The sequence below is a fragment of the Eubalaena glacialis genome, chromosome 11 (genome assembly GCF_028564815.1).
Source record: "Eubalaena glacialis isolate mEubGla1 chromosome 11, mEubGla1.1.hap2.+ XY, whole genome shotgun sequence".
NCBI classification, from domain to species: domain Eukaryota; kingdom Metazoa; phylum Chordata; class Mammalia; order Artiodactyla; family Balaenidae; genus Eubalaena; species Eubalaena glacialis.
Window position 1 is genome coordinate 51881834 of NC_083726.1, and position 14780 is coordinate 51896613.

Here is a 14780-nt window from a genome sequence, read left to right on the forward strand (position 1 = left end):
GCCACCATGTTGCACAACACACAATAGCTCAGGTATTTCAGCAGCTGCCCCAGGGCTTTAGAGGGTCAGAGTATCAGGCAGAGTAATAGATATAACTTACTACACACTGTAATCTGTCAAAAAGTGATCCATTTCTCATATACGGATAAACCAGGCAAAACTTCTCACTCTCTGTAAAATACGCAGCCAACTCCAATATGTTTGGATGTTGGAACCTTGAAACAAAAGATTTTTTAAATCCATCAAACTGTTTATTCAAATAGGAAGTGAATAACACTCTGTTTTGGGGGTGTTAGGGTGGGTTGGGGAATAGGTATAAAGCAGAATATAAATTTGGCCAAGACAGAAGGAATTTCAACGGACACATGATACAGATTTGCCTTCCAAATTAGTCTAAAGTGTTCTGACAAATATTAGCCAATATCCAAATATAAGACAGACATTTTAAGAAAGTAAAGAGTTCTTAAGATTTGGGGTTTTGAGAACTTTACAACAAATAGAAAACAATATTTGATATTAACTTATTTTTATCAACATGAAACCCAATATAACTTATTTATTAAAGATAATACAACTAAAATTATCCATTTCATTGCTTTAGGTATACATGTGTAACTAAAATCACCAAAATAGAAGAGTTCAGAAGACTGTTTTCATTCATCCATTTACTGAATGCTACCATGTCAAGTGCTCTACTAGGCCCCAGTCACACAGTTAAGAGACATCCAATGCCTTCAGAAAGCTTGTATTGTTACCTAAAATCCATGTGACAAGTAAAGTTTGATGTTGAAAAACACATCACTGATTTTTAAATCCCAGAATTCTATGTCAGTATCGTATACATTTTTCAGGCTCCTTTTTAAAAAAACTCTATTTCTTGAGGGCATGAGTCATCACTGTGAAAACCAATGGAACCCAGTAACAGCTATGAAATATAAAACATGTGAAATTCACCACACATACTGTGAACTCAGCTCAATTCAACAATTATTTATGGAACACCTCCTATGTCTTAGGCATGCCTGGTGATATTAAAATAAATAAAGCTATTTTTCCATAAATGGTGTTATATATAGTCCTATTATTCATTTCTTCAGTAGCAAAACTTACCTATAAAACACACGTGTGTGTGTGCGTGTGTGTGCGTATGCATGCATATATATATATCCCTTCTGAGTCCCTCTATTCCTTCTTCCTCAAGAAAGGCAATGTGTGGGTGTGTGTAAGTGTACATACATAAACACATAATACAATCCCTTAAGTAGTTCCCTTAATATTAAACAAAAAAAAACTCATCCTCAGGTCTCAGCTTAGATGTTACTTTTTCCAAGACACCTACTCTGCCGCACACCCCCCTCCCCAAATTAGCATTTCCTCCTCCCTCAGTGCTCTGTACTTGCTTGCCTTATTATTATCATTATTATTATTTTATTATTTATTTTTCGCTGTGTTGGGTCTTCGTTTCTGTGCGAGGGCTTTCTCTAGTTGCGGCGAGCGGGGGCCACTCTTCATTGCGGTGCGCGGGCCTCTCACTATCGCGGCCTCTCTTGTTGCAGAGCACAGGCTCCAGACGCGCAGGCTCAGTAGCCGTGGCTCACGGGCCTAGTTGCTCCGCGGCACGTGGGATCCTCCCAGACCAGGGCTCGAACCCGCGTCCCCTGCATTGGCAGGCAGACTCTCAACCACTGCGCCACCAGGGAAGCCCTGCCTTATTATTTAACTTACTGAAATTGCCTGTTTGCTTGTGCACTTCTCTCCTAAACCCACTCCAGACAGTATGTTCTAAGAGGAGAAGCCTGCCTCTGACTTATTTACTAGTAAATGTCTGAGAAGAGGGAGATTGAGTATGATTCAGGAAATAAATTGGATCTTGTTAAAAAAAAAAAAAAAAAAGTAGGCTCTGCCTCAGTTTCCTCATCTGCAAAATGGGGATAATAGCAGGACTCACCTCACAGGATTGTTGTGAGGATTAAAGAATTAATACATGTGAAGTACTTGGTATAGGGCTTAAAACTAAAGAAATGTTAGCAATATAAATGATAATGATGGCACACCAGGAATATTCAATGTCATAGAGTTGTTAATTCTCTCTAAAGTAATACATAAATGCCTCAGCAGAATAAATCCAAATGGATCAGATATATAAATGTAAAAAATGAAAATATAAAAGTACTTGGAATAAATGGCATAATTATTTTATAACCTCTCAGTGGGGAAGGCCTTTTAAACTACAAAACCCAGAATCCATAAGAGAAAGTATAGATTAAATTCAACTACATGAAAACTGTTTCCACATGGCAAAAACTAGAATAAGCAAAGACAAATGAAAATGTGGTAAAAAATTATTTGTATCTTGTAACGTAAAAATAGGGCTAATTTTCTCTAATATATAAAATGCTCTTACAAACCATTAAGAAAAAACCCAACAGCCTAATAAAAAAATGGGCAAAAAACATTAACAGATATTTCATGGAAAAGGAAATATATCTCTTAATATGTGAAAAGATTCATTCATCATAGAAAAAGAAATTTAAACTACACTGAGAAACCATTTTCACTTAGCAGATCAGAAAAAACTAAAAGAATAAATGCTATGTTATCAAGAATATGGGGAAACAGGCACTCTAACATATGACTGGTGTAAGTGTAAATTGGTATAGCTTCTACTGGAGGACAATTTGGTAACATGTAACACATACAACCATTTGACCCTATAATTTTATTTATGTGAAGCTTTCTTAGTTTTCTAAGCGATATTAAAACTTAGATAAGTTTTCCAACAGGTATGAAATAACATATATAAAAGGTTTCTTGTTGTAGCATTTTTTTTTTAAAGTAAAAGATTAGGAAAAATCTAAAAATCCATCAATAGGAAAACGGTTAATTACAGCACGGCACACAGTGGAATACTAAAATAAGCAAAGTGAACAAAGTATGCATGCTACCTCTTGTGTGAGAAGAGGAAAGTAAGAAAACAAAATACATATATGCTTACACATAAAATATCTCTGAAAAGATATACAGGAAACTGATAACTCTGTTGCCTTTGGGAAAATCAGCTGGGTGGTTGGATGAGAATAGTGGAAGAAAATCTCTTGGCTTACCCTTTTGCCCTTTTGGAATTTTGAAGTGTCTGAACTTATTTATTCATAAGCAAAGAAATAAAGTTTAAATATAAAAACCTTCTTATTACAATTCTGGTTTTAGTTTTTTGTTGACTAAATGATATATTAAGTGTTTATACTTAGCCTCTAACATTTTGAATTCTGGTCCTCGGTATAAACGGAGAAGGATTTAGGATAATACCTCCCTCCCCCCAGTTCATGTATTGGTTTAGAAAACATCTGAAAAGAACATTTTCTGTTTGTAAAGGGTGATGACTGAACTCTATAGGGTTAGGGGTCTTCAGTGAGACAGGCTGCACAGCTGCAGATATGAATATATATGAAAATGAAGTCATTTTAGTTTGTCTCCAAGGACTTTCAGGCTCATGAATGAATTCCCAGAAAATAATGTGCACATCGAAAGCACTTGATTTCTTTGTCTAAAACTCTCTTCCAGAAGAGGTTTATATTGATGAAACAGTTTCTTGACTGGAATGTCTCTAAGAAAGGGGGGAAATGGTAAAATATATACAATTCTAATGTTCTAAGAATTAGTTTACATTCAGTCATGTTAGTCACACATGATTTAACCCATTTCCTTGTGACAGTTTCTTGTTAAAATATGTTCAAGTGAATTATGTAAATGGTCTATTTTAAAATGTATTCCAAGGAATATACTAAAGCAGATGTCAAAATTTTACCCAATGTTCTAACATCCAACCCACATTTATTAAATGCCAACCATGCCAAGCTCTGTGCTGTAGAATCAAAGATGAACAGAGATGAAAACCAGGCACAAGTGGAGAAATCCAAAGCAATATACTCACAGCAGTAAAACTTCAAGCTCAGATAAAAAGCTCTTCCATTGTTTCTTACATTGCATTTTTTTCCCCTAAATATCATACAGAAAAACAAGAAAAAAAATAAGGAAAGGATCTATTTCTGGGATTCTTACCTAGGGTCTATAGTCTCCCTGAAATTAGATACTTTATGGTATAAATGCATATGAACATTTTTCTGGGGAGAGGATCCTTAGCTTGCATCAGACTTTCAAAAATCCATTAATCCCAAAACAGATTTAGAACCACTGCTTTTGAATTAGAAGTTTTTCATGAAATGTATCATACTGCTATATTTTATATTCAAACCCTTTCACCATATTTTGTACACATTTACATGAATTCAAAAATATGTATTCAAAGAAAATCCCATGACAGAAACTCCCCACTTGATCTCAAAGAATCCTGGTTGGCATTTATGACTTGGGTCATTTGGCTGTTGGTTCAAGTTTACCTTTGTACTAATTTTGAAAAAATGGGCCCACTAGGAAAATGAAACATATAACTCCTTACTTCAAAGAAGATTCAGAAGCTAGCAGAGTGCCTGACATATGAATAAATTAATGAATTCAATAATATTGTATGGAGCACCTCCACTGTTCTTTTTTTTTTTTTTTCTTCACTGTCCTTGATGGCTTCATACACCTGACATCGTTGCATGTCTCTGAATCTCACATTCCTAACTTCTACCATGAAAGGGTTAAAGTAAGTGTGCTCCAGTTATCGTTTGCAAATTGCTAGACAGGGCAGAGTTCTTTTTTGTTTTTGTTTTTTTTTAATATTTATTTATTTATTTAATTTAGTTTTTGGCTGCACTGGGTCTTCATTGCTGTGCGCGGGCTTTCTCTAGTTGTAGCGAGCAGGGGCTACTCTCCGTTGTGGTGCGTGGGCTTCTCATTGCAGTGGCTTCTCTTGTTGCGGAGCACAAGCTCTAGAGCGCAGGCTCAGTAGTTGTGGTGCACAGGCTTAGTTGCTCCACGGCGTGTGGGATCTTCCCGGACCAGGGCTCGAACCCATGTCCCCTGCACTGGCAGGCGGATTCTTAACCACTGCACCACCAGGGAAGTCCCAGGGCAGAGTTTTTAGAGCTCTCTGTCCTCAGGAACAAAGGGAGAGAAATCCAACAGGAATCCTGGAAACTATTTTCCAAGTTAACCCAAGAAGTCAGAAACAATAAACTAGTCTAACAAATCATTTGCAAGGACCACATTATGAGAATTTACATTTTAAAAAACCACTGCCCTGGGAGCGAGTGGATTGTGTCTCAGGCCCACCTCTAACGCTCATTATTTGTGACTTATTGTCACCAAACCTCCCTGGGGTCCTCGTTTTCTTAATCTGAAAAAGTGAAGGGGTTAGTTTTTGTGTTCATGCTACCCTAGCACTCTTGCTGCTCAAAGTGTGTTCTGTGCATGAGGAATACCAGCTTCTCTGGGAGCTGGTGGGAAATGCTGAGTCTCAGGTCCCTACCCAAACGTGCTGAATCAGAATCTGCACTGTAAGATCCCCAGGTGAGCTGGATGCACTAATCTAACACACCTAAGTACAGTTCCCAGCCTCAGTCCCTCTAAGAAAGGTTACTGAAATTGAGGTCTCAATGTTACAAAACTACATTTCTTGTAAAAAATGCTCTGTGGCTAAGGCTTCATTAAATTATCTCATTTTTCCTGATGTGTATGTGTATGTGTGTGTAGGACTTTGTACAATCTCTAGGTCTTGGGTAACTTTGTTACCTCCTGTCTTTTTACTAATACTGAATAGCAACTAAATTCATGAAGACAGCATATGTGCTTCATTCAATTCACCCAACAAACATTTATTGAGCAACTACTATAGGCCAGGCCCTGTAATAAGGCACTGGGATACAAAGATAAATAAAAGCTCCTTAAAGAAAACCATCCAGTCCACTGGGAGAGGCAGGTGAAGAAATCAATACTATGAGACAGTGGTATTTTGCTACGACTATACAGAGGAGGGTCACCAAAACCATCCTGGAGGGGTTGGAAGCAATCAAGGAAATGATCACCGTCTTCGGGACAGAAAGGGCAAAGACATCCCGTTCTGAAGCCAGACCCCTGGAAAGAACACTCCCAAGAGGGAGTGTGAGTTGGTGGCAGCTGCAGAGAGAAGAGGAAAGTAGACGCATGGAGTCTTTGGGGAGGTGGCCCTGGGGCTCAACCAGAAGAGAAAGTACAAATAGGGCCAGGGACACACTGGCCCTAAGAAGCAGGCTTCAGTTAGGACACCTCTAGAGTAACCACATTCTTTTTGTTGAATGGTTATAACAATAGATTGTTTCATTTCTTCATTAGACATTCATCTTCTCAGGAATCTTGAGATGTCTATACAGAATTAGTGGGGCAAATGCAATTTGAGGAAATGGACAAATTGGGTTAATAATTTTTTTAAAAAGGCCCTGTAATCTAAGCTGCAAAACTGGAACCACCTCAGATCCCTCCTTCTCCCCTATTTCCCCAGCCCTGTTTAACAGATCACCAGATTTGCTCCATTTCACCTCATCTTTCAGACACAGTACCCTCCCTTGCCATCCCCACTGCCTCTGCCCTGGCTTAGAGCGGTTACCAACACTGGTCACACATCTGAACCACCTGGGGACGCCTACCACCACCACTACTCTGACCCAACCAGATGCTGCAGAGCTCAGTTTCTAAAACGCTTCCTGGGTGATTCTAATATTAAACGGGAGAATACAGGTTTCAGCCCTATCCACTTCAGTTTACACATCTGAAATATCCCTCTGCCAGGTCTTTCTACCTCTAGTCTAATTCCTGCCATCTTTCCTCCAGTGCCCCTGCCAACTTCCAGCCCATCATCTGACCGGTAATCAAAGTGATAACTTCAAAACACAAATCTCGTCCTTTCACTCTCCTACTTAGAAACCATCCATGGACTTCACCTATCTTTCCAGTATCATCTGATGCCACTGCGTTCCCACCCTCTCACACTAAACTCTACTCCACCAAACGAGCTGGTCTTCGTGAGTAAGACACAGGCTTTCATGCATGTGCCTCTAGGCCTGGGCACCTGCTATCTCTTCCATCTAGAAAGTACTTCCCTCGCTGCCTGGCAAAATTCTCCTTATCCTTCAAAATCCAGTTGAAAGGTCACTTCCTTTCAACCACTTTTCCATTTGTTTACTGAGGAAATGTTAATTGCATGGTTACTCTTGTGCCAGCCCCTCCTCTGCCTATCTTCTATGTGCTCCCATGACCTTTGGGGCAAATCTCTGCTAAAGTACTTATCCCACTGCAATTTAATCTTTTCTTTACCTGTTTTCCCCATAAGACTGGGAACTCTTGGAGAATGTAACTATGCTTTATTCATCTCCACCCAACACGCAGCCCATAAAAGAAGTTTAGTAAATGTTTATTGGCTGTTGACCAACAACGAAGAACAGCTCTTTGGGTATGCGTGTGCAGACCTATCTCCTCCTGACTCCTGAGTCGGACCCCCAATAGCCTTTCTGCTTCCCTGGCTGTACTCAGCTGTATTCTAACCTGCTCTGATCATTGCCGTGCTGCTCCTACCAAAGCCTCCTCTTTCCCCCTCTCCTGAACTGTGATTGAAGACGATTTATAAAGTAGCACCGAATATCAGTCTGTGGCTTAGCCTGTGAAGCTGCCTGGAGAGGGCGCTGCCCATTCTAGAAAGCCAGGAAAACTGGAGCAGACCAGCACAATCCGACCATCTTAAGCAAAGTCCCAATGGTCCTAACAACGCTTTTCAGAAAAGTCTTTCTCAGGCCACACATCTGGGGAGGGGAAGGATTTAACTTCCACATTCCTGCAAGACAGGCATTCATTTCTCAGTCATTTCTCCAGTCACCAGAGGTCATATATCTTATTTCCATTTATGAAATTTTATTTTCAAGTACACCTCCTTTCAATGTTGATGAAAAATGACACATTTTAATGTGAAATACGAGCCAATAAATGGAAGGAATATCCTGTGATAGTAATTCTTTCCATACCTGTTTAAATAATTTAATGGCATATGTTCGGTTTTGGATTTCCACTCTGTATACCTCAAAAATTTCCCCTTCTCCGATTAAAAAGTTTTTGTGGAAATTTTTGGTTCCTTCTATGATGTTGTGAAAGCTGATGGAGGATTTAAACAATATTCCTTAGGAAGGAAAGTAGGGAGAAGATAAGTTACTTTTTCTCTTTTTAAGAATCAACCATCATTATAAAGAACCAAGACTTCCCTATTAGAGACAAATCAGAGCCCAGTGAAAAGTCAACAGAGAAAGGCCCAGGACCAAAAACTGAAGCCCACCATGTGCTCTCTGTACATTTACTTGGGCCTGGCTCCCACCATCCCACAGAGCAAATGGCTTTTTAGATATTCAAACAAAAGCACTGTGATTCTATCACCTTTCCAAAGAGATCAGCCAGACAACTTAGTTGGGGAAACTTTTCCAAGACGGTTTCCCTGTCATTAGATCAACAGATTGCTGTTGACCCACTATGAACCTAAAACCAGTAAAAAAAAAAGTATAGAAGTGGAAATTTTGATATGACTAAATAATATTCTCTAAGCACGACTGGTAGAAACGTTTTTCATAAGCCAAATCCTCTAAATGGCTAACTAACTTGCTCAGAGTAAATTAGGAAGATGCTTCAGCTTTTTTAAAAAAATCATCTAAAGCAGAGATTCGGAGGAAACATTTCAAAGGTAATCAAATACAAATTCAAAGGGAAAAGCCTGGCTAAATCCTTCAGAGACCAATTTTGGCTATATTTACACACTTAGTCTGTTTGATTTAAACCTTTTTTGCTAAACATTAAAGGACCACAACCTTATCTAACTATTCTAATTCTTTTTTTGAACCAAAGAAGCATCGGATCTAGTGGCAAAGATTAGGCAAGGCAGCCTTAAATAGCCACTAAAGTTTATCAGAATGATTCCCAGATAGAAGTAAATTATTCTCCCTGATGATAAAGTAGGAAAGTTGGTGTGGAAAATAACTGATTTTCATAGTGACCTTCAGCACTGCTCTACAATCACCTCTAAAGATTTCTCTGTAAGTGCTATGAAAATTTCTAAAACTGTGTAAAACCCAACATAATTTTTAAATGTCTTCCTATGACACATAAAAATACAAATATCATGAAATTCTCCTGAGACCACAATTATGCTCTTTACTGGCCAATGAATTTTTAATATAATAATATATCACCCATCAGAACTATGTGTTAGTCAAAATTGAGAATATTTTGATATCTATGAAAAATTTATCCTGAATCTACATATTAATGAATAGTTATTATGTTTATTGGATCTTTCTAAATTTCACTTAAAAGAATTCATGAATTCACTTAGAGGAAAACATGATTTAAAGAAAAGTTGTTTTGTTTTTCTTACCTTTTTCATTATGTTCAGGAATAAGAACATTATCCACCGTGACACTAGCTGTTTCCTAAGAGAAGAAATACATATTAAAGTATAATTCAATTTCATAAAGTCCAGAAAGAACAGAACCTCAACAGAAATCCAAAGCTCCCCCTGGGACTGTACAGTGCAACAGGGTGGAATCTAATTTAGAAGAAAGCTAGTGGAATGCAAAGTTATTTTATTTTATTCAATAGTAGTCACTGCTATATATATTTAAGGCTTCCATACCAATGGTAAAAACTCAAGTATCAAAGTCATAGTTGTAGTCAATTTTAAATGACTTCTATTGCTGTAAAAATGATCACCGCTAATTTGCTTTAATAAAAACTAACAGTAACATGCAAAACACTAGAACAGGAAAACTAAAAGCTGAGTTAAGACAAATGTGTAACTTACAGTACTCTTAAAAGTTCTAAGACTCATCTCTGACAGATCACTGAGAGGACAAAGCTCTTAACTCTTCAAACATTTACAAATCTCCAATTTCCTGAATCCCCAAATAAATGAACAAGAATGAGAGCTAAAGCTCTCCTGACTTTAAAAAAGTACCTGCAAATACAGCATTTTTCTGCCTGATAACTTCATTCCTTACGCTCAATTATATATGCAACAGGGTTCAAGGGTCATTCTCCATGCACACACACTCTACCTTGGATAACATGATTGGAAATCCTTTTTCCTGATGACTCTGCTCTGAAGGATTCAAGGCTGCTCCTGAAAGAGAAATAAGGGAAGCTAGATACAAAAAATGTTATGTCCTTAACAAACTTTTTTTTTCTTTCTTACACTGTGAAAATAAATACCTTGCTAGTAAGGTTCATTTCTAAAGCTCAGTTTCATTCCCATTGAATGGTTACAAATTTCCATATGTGAAAGAGCTTTCTAATGATACAAACATACCTTTGTTCACTTAAAACATGAGCACCTATCTTTTTTTCTTGTTTGTTTGTATTTTTGTTTTTTTAATTTTTGGCCGTGAGGCGCGGCACGCGGGATCTTAGTTGCCTGACCAGGGATCAAACCCGTGCCCCCTGCAGTGGAAGCTCGGAGTCTCAACCACTGGACCACCAGGGAAGTCCATGAGCACCTATCTTTAATTATTGTTAGACATCATTAAAAATATTAAAGTATGAAGGAGAGAATTGACAGGAAAAAAGCAATGTTGTTATCAGTTTTTTGTACATGTATTTAAAATTTTTACCATTATGGGATTATATCTCTCTCGGTTAGTTCACTTTTTATCCCATCTTGTGCCACAAGGTATTAGAGGGGTGAGTGTGAGAGTGTGTGTGTGTGTGTGTGTGTGTGTGCACGCATGCAATCAATCACAAATGCCCACAAATGCTGCCCAATTGAAGACTATTACTTCTGTCTGTTATGGTTCTGTCTGAACTAAGGAAGTCTATGTAGCTTCCTACAAAAAATTAAAACTGCAGTATTTTGCTGTTACTTCTGACATTTTGATTCAGACTTCAGAAGAGTTTTATTTCATCTTCTAGTTTTTCTTAGATTGTATTCTAATGTTTCCTAGATTATTTTGCTTAGAAGACTAGCAACAAAATACAATCAATTAATAATAAGCCTCCTTGAACAAAACTATAAATCAATTAGACCGAACAGACATCTATAGAACATTCCATCCAAAACAGAAGAATATACTCATACTTTGCAAGTGTACATTGAACATTCTCCAGAACAGATCACATGTTAGGCAATAAAATGAGCCTCAATAAATTTGGAAGGATGAAATCATACAAAGCATATTCTCTGACTACATGGAATTAAAGTAGAAATCAAGGGCTTCCCTGATGGTGCAGTGGTTAAGAATCCGCCTGCTAATGCAGGTGACATGGGTTCGAGCCCTGGTCTGGGAGGATCCCACATGCCACGGAGCAACGAAGCCCGTGCACCACAACTACTGAGCCCGCGTGCCACAACTACTGAGCCCACGTGCCACAACTACTGAGCCTGCGTGCCACAACTACTAAGCTCGCGCACCTAGAGCCCATGCTCCGCAATGAAGAGAAGCCCCCACTCGCTGCAACTACAGAAAGCCCGCATGCAGCAACGAAGACCCAATGCAGCCAAAAAATAAATAAAAATAAATACATTTTTTAAAAAATGCAAAAAAAAATAAAGTAGAAATCAATAACAAAAGGAAATTTTTTTTTTGGAAATTGACAAATACATGAAAATTAAACACCAAACTTGTAAATAACCAACGAGTCAAAGAAGAAATCACAAGGGAAATTAGAAAATACTTTGTGATGAATGAAAACAAAAACACAACATGCCAAAACATATGGCATGCAGCAAAAGCAGCACTTAAAGGGAAATTTATTGCTGTTAATGCCCACCTTTAAAAAGAAGAAAAATATCAAATAAATAGCCTAAACTTTTGCCTTGAGGAACAAAAACAGAAGAAACAACTAAACCACAGGAAGCAGAAGGAAGGAAGAATTAAGACTGGAGTGGAAATAAATGAAACAGAAGAAGAGAATAGAAAAACAGAAGAGAAAAATCAATGAAACTGAAGCTGGTTCTTTGAAAATATAAACAAAGTTGACAATCTTTTAGTTAGACTAACCAAGAAAGAAAGAAGACTCAAATTACTAAAATTAAGAACAAAAGACATAACTACTGACCTTACAGAAATAAAAAGAATTATAAGGGAATACTGTGAACAACTATTTGTCAAAAAACTAGATAAATGTTATGGACAGATTCCTAGAAAGACACAAACTACCAAAACTAATTCAAGAAGAAATAAACAATCTGAATGGGTCTGTAACAAGGGAAGAGATTTAATTAATATTTTAAGACTTCCCATAAAGAAAAGCCCAGGCCCAAATGGCTTCACAGGTAAATTTTATCAAACATTTAAAGAAGATTTAAGACCAGTTCTTCACACATTCTTCCAAAATAGAAGAGGAGGAAGCAACTCCCAAATCTTTCTTTGAGGCCAATATTATCCTAATATCAATGCCACACAAAACAGCACAAGAAAACTACAGGCCTATATCCCTTATGAATGTAGATGCAAAAATCCTCACCAAAATACTAAATCCAGAAACATATAAGAAAGATGAGATACCATGACCAAGTGGGATTCATCCCAGGAATCCAAGGTTAGCTTAATATCTGAAAATATACCACATTAATGAAATGAACAAAACTCATAAAATCTAATAATCTATCATGATGAAGCTCTAGGGAGAGAAAAAAATTTCCTTAATTTGTTAAAGGGCATCTGTGAAAAACTTACAGTGAACATCATACATAATGGTGAAAGACTGAATGTTTTCCCCTTAGATCAGGAACAAGAAAAGAATGTCTTGGTCTTGCCACTTCTATTCAACATTATACTAGAGGTTCCAGCGAGGGCAATTAGGCAAGAAATAACAAACATCCTGAATAAGGTATTGTTGTGTAGAACAAAATTTGAAGTTTGGGGACTGCAAGGGCACTAAAAGCCATTGTCCTTTTGCTGCACATAAAAAGACGATACTTCACTGTCATATAAAATGGAAGATTCAAAATGGCTTGACTAAGGTGAAACCATCCCACCAAATGGAACAGTTTTAAGGAAAGCTAGGCAAAAGTAGATTATTTAGATAAGTGATAACTCTGTTCATGGTAGCAACAAAGAAAGACTAAATCTTTATGCATTTCAATTAGGAGCTCCAACTCCTGACTTCAGTGAGTTGCTGTCATAGGAAACACCTGTGCAGCAGGTTACATTTAAATGTTTCCAATGAATCATCATGTGGCTGCTTTCAACAAGCTATACAATTAATGTTTTTAAGATCATAATTCAAAGCATTAATTCAATAAGCTGCAAATAAATAATGCTATTTTTCTTAGTAAAGGATTCAGAACAAAGCACTATCCTCCTTTTCATCTCAGATGTATCTATCTCGTGGTATTAGGGCAGTAAATAATTGCCTTTCCACAAATCAACTAATCCCACATTGTAAAAAATAAATTAATTTTCCATGTGCAACAGACTAGGAGTCAACCAAGGATGTGGAATTTTTGTCCATATAATTCCCCGCTGCATAAATAAACAACATAGAGTGTGAAAAGACACCCTGAAATCTATTCCAGAGCACTGAAGTATAAAATATACCCGTGTCCTATCAAATTGGTGTGAGTTTATACTGTGAACAAGTCACGTGGGTGGTTTCAGTGGCTGGAAAAGGCTCAGATAATGAAAAGGCATTACATTTACAGCTCCCAGAGACTCACTGCATTTTACCTGATCAGTCAGCTTCAGAGTGAAGCATTCTGCTGTATAAAACTAAGTGAAGGGACTTCCCTGGTGGTCCAGTGAGTAAGAATCTGCACTCCCAACGCAGGGGGCTGGGGTTCAATCCCTGGTTGGGGAACTAGATCCTGCATACATGCTGCAACTAAGAGTCCGAATGCTGCAACTAAGAAGTCCACATGCCACAACTAAAGAGCCACATGCTGCAGTGAAGAACCTGCGTGCTACAACTAAGACCCGGCGTGGCCAAAATAAATAAATAAATAAACGTTAAGAAAAAAAATCCTAAGTGAAGAAACAGTGTGCAACAGAATAAAGGGATTAGCCAAGTTATACAGATAATATCATGGTGGAAGCCTATTGGGAACTGTCTAATACCTTCTTAATGTGAAAAACCTATAAAATAAAAGTCATTCTGAAGCTACAGTTTTCTGGTACAAACCTCTTGGGATTTCTTCTTGTGTGTGCAAAGCTTCTTTAGGTCATGAGGCAGTGGCTTGAGTGGACAAAATATATTATCAAAGAGCATGTGTGCAAATACACAGAACTAAAAATATGCCTGGATGAAAAAGCCAAAGAATAAGGCTGCTGATTTAAAGGAGTTTCCAACCTAAGAGCCCTGAATCTATAACATAAGACCCAAGATCACTCAAGATCATTCTTGTTGAAGCCAATGAATCTAAAGTGGAATAAACAGAACAGGTGACACTGGGAGATTATTTTATTGACAAAGAATGAACAGAGAAAACTTCATGAGCTTTACTTATCAGGTTACTATAAATGTAATGCATGACACAGCATCAGAAAGAGAAGACAAAGAGAGGAAAGACTCAAGCCACTGTGAAATGGACAGTAAACAGGTTAGAAGTTAGAAAGCCACGGCATGAAAACAGCAGTGAAGATAATAGAGAAATCCCAGGGTTATTTTGGAGGTATCATCTGCACTAAAATACAGGGGGGAAACCCAATTATTTTTAACTTCTAATCATATGGTAGAACAAATTATAGCATTATTTGTATTTTACTCATATTGTGGTTCTGGTCATGTTTATGACTCAGAGATTCAGAGTTTTGGACAGAGAGCTGATTCTCTTAACTAAGTCAGAATGAAACATTTTAAGAAGTGTAGCTTGTAAATAAATATTTTTTAAAAAC

The 14780-nt window shown here is 37.5% G+C and overlaps 1 protein-coding gene across 1 annotated transcript in view; it reads right to left on the reverse strand.

The window, feature by feature from the left end:
- IRAK3 (interleukin 1 receptor associated kinase 3) overlaps positions 1-14780 on the reverse strand; it is a 47425-nt gene that overhangs the window by 17669 nt on the left and 14976 nt on the right. The window contains exons 3-7 of the mRNA XM_061205657.1: positions 10008-10072; positions 9329-9383; positions 7935-8086; positions 3932-3996; positions 101-215 (exon numbers count right to left, since the gene is read on the reverse strand). Of these exons, the coding sequence (XP_061061640.1) occupies positions 101-215; positions 3932-3996; positions 7935-8086; positions 9329-9383; positions 10008-10072 (452 nt within the window). The remainder of the gene's footprint in view (positions 1-100; positions 216-3931; positions 3997-7934; positions 8087-9328; positions 9384-10007; positions 10073-14780) is intronic.